The sequence below is a fragment of the Myotis davidii genome, unplaced genomic scaffold (assembly GCF_000327345.1).
Source record: "Myotis davidii unplaced genomic scaffold, ASM32734v1 scaffold663, whole genome shotgun sequence".
In the NCBI taxonomy this organism is placed as follows: Eukaryota; Metazoa; Chordata; class Mammalia; order Chiroptera; family Vespertilionidae; genus Myotis; species Myotis davidii.
The window spans coordinates 1,985,192-1,990,900 of record NW_006295816.1 but is presented as its reverse complement, the minus strand read 5'-3'; the positions used below and the strand labels follow the sequence as shown (position 1 = coordinate 1,990,900).

Here is a 5,709-nt window from a genome sequence, read left to right as displayed (position 1 = left end):
GCGCTGACTTTCCATAGGCAGCAGTTAACATAAAGGTCGTCATCTTTGCAATCTACCTGGACAAGTAAATGCCACTCAACGGAAGCCCTGGACTTTTAAATCACTGACAGAGTGAACCAAGCCCAAAACTCACCTGGGTGTTGGGGTCATAATAAGTTCCCGCCAAGGGGTCATAATAGTAGCCAGTGGCCGAGTCATATATGTAGCAGTCCGATGATGCTAGAGGGAATAAAACCAGGCAGTGTCAGTCCCCGCCAATGACTAACCAGCAATGAGGCCGGCCAACCTCACAGAGCAGGACCTGCAGGCGGTGCTCTCTCTGAATGAGCAGCCCTCTGGCCACCTTTGTGAGCACAAGATTTTAGTGGTTGTCCAGCCAAGAACACACACAACAGAAATAAAAGAAAGGGCACTCACACTGCTGTCCTTGTCGATTTGAATCTGAAGACCAGTCGGAATTTCTGCCACCGCCCCTCCTATCTCGAAAATATTTCTTGCCCTATCACAGAAAGGCAAGTCAAAAGAGTGGAACTTCCGATAGCCATTAATATTTAAAGTCACCACTGGAGAGACTTGCAGCCACTCTTTCAGTCGCTTGAGAATCGTAACAGACACTCACTCCCCAACTGCGGAAGCCTACCTGATAGTAGTGGTCAGAATGGTCCCCAGAATCATTTCTGCAACAAACAATACAACATGTCATGTGCCTGCCACCAAAGGTCACCTGAGAAGTGCCCAACCCTATGGGCCAAAGACACCCTCTCCCCTTGCAGGGAAGGAACCACCCGCCACAGCAAGCGGTTCTGTGGTGCAGACTCCCGAGGGTGGGGCAGCGGGGCGCCTACAGAGCCTCTGATGGAGCGAAACAGCAAGTGAGCAGAGGGTGCAGGAGCCAGATGTGCCCATCCCTGTAAGCCGCCTCTCTGACGTAGTTCCCATTCCTGGACCACGATGAGGGAAGGAGTAAAGAGGAAGGCGAGTCCCCAGGGCTATGGGAGTGTGAACAAGGTGAGGAGAGTAGGACAGCATTTTTTAGAATTCCAAGGGGCAAGGTGGTATCAAGATTGTTCTGCACATCCAAGAGTGTAGCATCGTTTGGGCCCAAAGATACCCGGCAGTCACGAAGGAAAGGACTCAAGTACCCAGTACTACTAAGGGGGGAACCTAGAGTCAGCACAAGCCAGCTTCAGAAAAGAGCACGAAGCCATCCACAAGGAAGGCACCTGCCTTACTCTGTCTCTCCAGCAGGAACAGGAGCTTCCTCCCCAAACCTCCGGGGAGGCAGCAGGGGACCCGGCGCCGCTCCGCCTTACCTTCGCTTCCCAGTGGCCAGGTTTACAGCCACCATCTTCCCGTCAATACTGAACGGTGGGTCGAGGTTCTGCAGGATCTTCACTACACGGAGAGCTTCCTGGGGACCCAAAGACACGTGTGAACCCAGAGAGGAAAGGCCATGTCCTCCGCAGGAGCTGGGCTAGGGCTTCCCTTCTCAAAGGAGAGGGTGCTGCACAGTGTGTTCTGGCCGGAGCAACACGAAGGGCGCTGCAGAGACAGGCTCCTCGGACGGAAGCTGCCCAGAGCGGCCCTCCGTTTCTTTTCTTTTTTAACCGGAAAACATTTCATTGTGAGAAGCACCTTTTTCTGAGTCACACAGACTTAGGGTTTGTTCCAGAAGGGAAGACAGCATAATCAATTCAGATTTATGATTTTGCTTTTTGTTTTTTATCAGTTTCTCATCTAAATGTCAGAAATTCAAATCCTTTATTTTAAGCTGCAACTGTCCTCACATCAGATCCAGTTTACAAAGTCCCTTGTGATTTCTGAGCATGAAATCTGCGATGTACCAATGATTTTTATTACTATCTTGATGTCACTTCCATGGAAAATGCCCCACAGCTAAAAATTCACGTCACAAGAATCTACCTACAAAAGCAACACTGAGGAAAAACAGGGTGTCCTGTGACCACCAAGTAGAAAACCGCCTGTGGTGGGCAAAACACGGTGGAGAAATGAGAACATTCACTAAACTCCTGAAAGGCTCAGTACTCGGACTCTCCACCAGTGACCAGGCTCTCTGCGTATTCTAACCGGAAACTGGAAACGCACAAGACAAAGTGGACTGGAAAACCACTCACGATTTCCAAGTTCCCCGAGGAGTCACTTCACCTCCATGCACTTAAACCCAAAGGAAGGGTTTCTACAGCAGCTGTCACTAGGCCACTGCAGGGGGAAACTCACGGCATGGGAGTCGAGGTCAATGAAGCCGTAGGTGTGGCCCATGGGGCCGGTTCTGTTCTTGATGATCCGGACGTTGGCAGTGGTCAGGTGGACGTAGGGCTCCAGCACTTCCACGATCACCTCAGGGGGCGTGGACCGGTAGATGCGTTTGAGCATGATGGCTGAACAAACCACCACAAATGGCAGAGCAGCAGAGAAAGACACAGAAAGGTTAACTTTGAGGTCCTCACGGCCTGGTTGCTTTTTGTTGTTTTTAACTGTGGATGCTACTTGCTCTCGCGAGGCTGCTTCTGTAACCAACGCGCCAAACAAATGCCTCCTCCATTCCCTCACCAACACTGAGATCCACACTGAGCCCTGCTGCGTGTGAACAGCAGCTTGCTACTGGAGGGTGAAGGCCCCTGTAATAGCACAGCAAGCCATCAGGCTGAGCGGCTGTGCGAGGGTGTGGGAAGGGGTGGTCCCCAGCCACACAGGCCGTCCTCCCGCACCGCGGTGTCACCGGCCCCGACACAGCACTTACTTTTGCTCTCCCCATCCTGGCGCGTCTCCCCGGACCACGAATCCTTCTCTCGGTCTCTTCGGAAGCTGAGCCCTTCCCTTCGAGAGGAAGGCAGATACCGATCTGCGTCTTTCTTTTGCGGCCCCAAGCGTGGTTCCTGTCCTTCTTCCCGCTTCTTGGGCTCAGGCTCCTTATCAGTGGACCTTGGGGGCCGGCTGGGTTGTTTTTCTGACGGTGGTGGGATGGGTGTTTTCTGAAGCTGAGGGTAAGTTACTAAATCCTGCTTCACGTCTGTCACTAGAGGAACAGAAACAGAACCTCTGGCGAGTTATCCCCAAAAAGCACTGCTGCTCTGATCCCTCCCCTCCGCCATCCAATACTGACCCTGGAATGCCTCCAAGTCTCAGGACGCCTACAGAAAGCCCCTGACAGATTACACACAGAGCTAATGAGACAGCACATGCAACAGTTCACAGAAGAGCCTATCCAAGTATTAAAAAATTTAATGTTAGCCCGGCTGGCGCGGCTCAGTGGTTGAGCGTCAACCTATGAACCAGGAGGTCACGGTTCCATTCCCGGTCAGCACACCTGCTCTGGTTGTGGACTCGATCCCCAGTGGGGGACATGCAGGAGGCAGCTGATCAATGATTCTCTCTTCTCATTGATGTTTCTCTCTCTCTCCACCCCCTTCCTCTCTGAAATCAATAAAAAATATTTTAAAAAATTAATACAATGAGTATTCTATCACTTCCCATTTATATTTAATCCTTCATGAGACCCTGGACCTAACTATTATAACTTATGATAAGAACAGATTTGGTGACAAAATTACCAAAATATGACTCTTGCTAGACGTTTGGTAAAAACATATGTGTCTAGGAGCCTTGCTCCTGCTAGGGTTATGACACAAGGACAGCTGTCTCAAATTCTGTCCATGGCCCCCCCTCCTCTGGCGAAGCTAAGAATAGACCTAACTGCATACAGGTTGTTTATACGTAAAAATTTATAGCAGGCAAATGTCTTTCAAAATATAAATGATTCATTACAAATCTTTCTAAAGGAGAATCATCTATCCAGTTAATTATGAGCACATTTTTGCAATTAATCATTCTTAGAGGGTTCACAGGAAGCCGTGTGACTCAAAAGGAGACATCAAGGGGCCACACAGAGATTGATGGCAGCAACGCACCTGGTGAGCACCTGCTTTATGCTTACACGCACAGGCCGCCTCAGCCCTGGGCCGCGCGTGTAACGATCATTCGTTAGAACAGACTGAGAAAGAAGTCTTTCTTGAGAGAAAAAACTATTTTGCCTCATCTGGTCACGCCAGCAGCTAACAGCTGTGTCCTCTGCTCTTTCCCGCTGGTGGGCATGTCTAGAGCAGGCCTTCCCGCGTGTCACAGCACCTGCCCCACAGCCTCTCAGGAGGGAGGGTCTCTGCTCAGGGCAGAGCCCAGCACGGAACCCTGCAGGCAGCCTGCGTTGCAGCCGTGGAGCGGTGAGGCTGCACAGAGGCTGCTGAGTCCCGCGTGGAACTGTACTGGATGGCCATGCCTAGCTTTCCTCGAGTGGGAATGTCAGGACGGCCGTGACAGTCACTGCTACAGAGGTGCTGTTTTGGGCGTCTCTGGAAGCTGCTTTAAGGGTGCCCACCTACAGCTTTTCTGGAAAAAGTTACTTTAAAGTCAAGTGACTGAGAAGCTGATAGGTGTATTCCTCTATAAAAATAGCACACACCCTCGATCCTGATTACATTCTCTTGTTTATATTTTTACTGTTACTTCAACAAATGTTTTTCTGTTGAAGATCCTGCAAAGTCTGCATAGAGTGCAAATGAGAAAAGGATAATGACAACAAATGATTCCCAATAACCTCAAAGAAGTGGGGAAGGGGTCACGTGGACAAATGCCAGCAGGCTCTTTCCCAGCCCAAGACCCTTGAATGCGGCCTGAGCCACAGTGCCGCCGACCTCTGTTCAGCTGCCCATTTCGCCACCTCAGTCTGAGGAGCCTGCAACCCACCTCTCCCTAGTGGGGCCCGGAGCTTTCCATCACTAGCAGGCCACCTGAAGTTAGGAGTCACACTGCACCTTTCAGATCGGCTTACACTGAGGGATGACTACTCCATAGCCAGGAAAAGCAGACAGTGTGCCTTACTCAGTGCACAAAGAGAAACCACGGCCGCTACCCCCACTCACCTTCCCTCGGGCACTTGCAGAATGAGCATGAAGACTGGAGTCCAGCAGTGCTGGCCTTACACTGCAAGAGAAAGAAGTCAGTTTGACGACAAATATTTTTAAAAACCTAATCGTATACCCAACGTTATGGGAATCACTTTTGGGGCCTGGGACACATTAACTCAATTTACATGATTTCTAATGGAAAAAAAGGATTCAGTTTTCAAACAAGTGGCTCTGGAACGTCCGTCCTCCTGGAATAAATTGGGTCGTTTCCAGCGGCAGGCCAGGAGCCGCTCTGGCCACAGGCAGAAGCTGGGAAACTGGGACTGTGGATAACGGCGACCTCCAGTTCATCGGAAATGAGCCAAAGGAGAGCTCTGCCCTCGGGGAGGCCGCCACCAGCCGGGTCCTAGAGCCCTCCATGGAGGAGCCTGACGCCAGGTCCTTACTTCTCGCCACTTACCCGTTTGCAGCACCAAAAATCCAGGCTGGGCACATACTCGAGGGTGACCTCTTTGTCATGGATCATGAGAGTTCCCTGTGGAGACGAAGACAGAAGCCATCGACATCAGCCCTCAGAGGAACGGAGACACAGGAAGGCACAGACAGCCTGTCCAGTCCCCAAGCTGAAACATTTCACAAGGAGTGAGCTTATTCATCAGCAGATGGCATGGCTGCTTTAAGCCAAGACGTGGGCGGGTGGCAGAGCAAGCACAAGCTTCGGGCAGGGGAGTGCGAGGAGGCGGCACCGTCTTCGGCCGTGGCTCCTGTGGGTCGGGGCGCCGGCCCC

General features: G+C 51.4%; 1 protein-coding gene across 3 annotated transcripts in view; it reads right to left on the bottom strand.

The window, feature by feature from the left end:
- The window catches only part of RBM6 (RNA binding motif protein 6), a 57,635-nt gene that overhangs the window by 7,882 nt on the left and 44,044 nt on the right, over nucleotides 1-5,709 (bottom strand). For all 3 annotated transcript variants that reach the window (XM_006770455.2, XM_006770457.2, XM_006770456.2), the window contains 8 exons: nucleotides 5,383-5,457; nucleotides 4,938-4,998; nucleotides 2,762-3,037; nucleotides 2,239-2,399; nucleotides 1,314-1,411; nucleotides 641-677; nucleotides 418-499; nucleotides 134-219 (listed from right to left, as the gene is read on the bottom strand). In XM_006770455.2, the coding sequence (XP_006770518.1) occupies nucleotides 134-219; nucleotides 418-499; nucleotides 641-677; nucleotides 1,314-1,411; nucleotides 2,239-2,399; nucleotides 2,762-3,037; nucleotides 4,938-4,998; nucleotides 5,383-5,457 (876 nt within the window). The remainder of the gene's footprint in view (nucleotides 1-133; nucleotides 220-417; nucleotides 500-640; nucleotides 678-1,313; nucleotides 1,412-2,238; nucleotides 2,400-2,761; nucleotides 3,038-4,937; nucleotides 4,999-5,382; nucleotides 5,458-5,709) is intronic.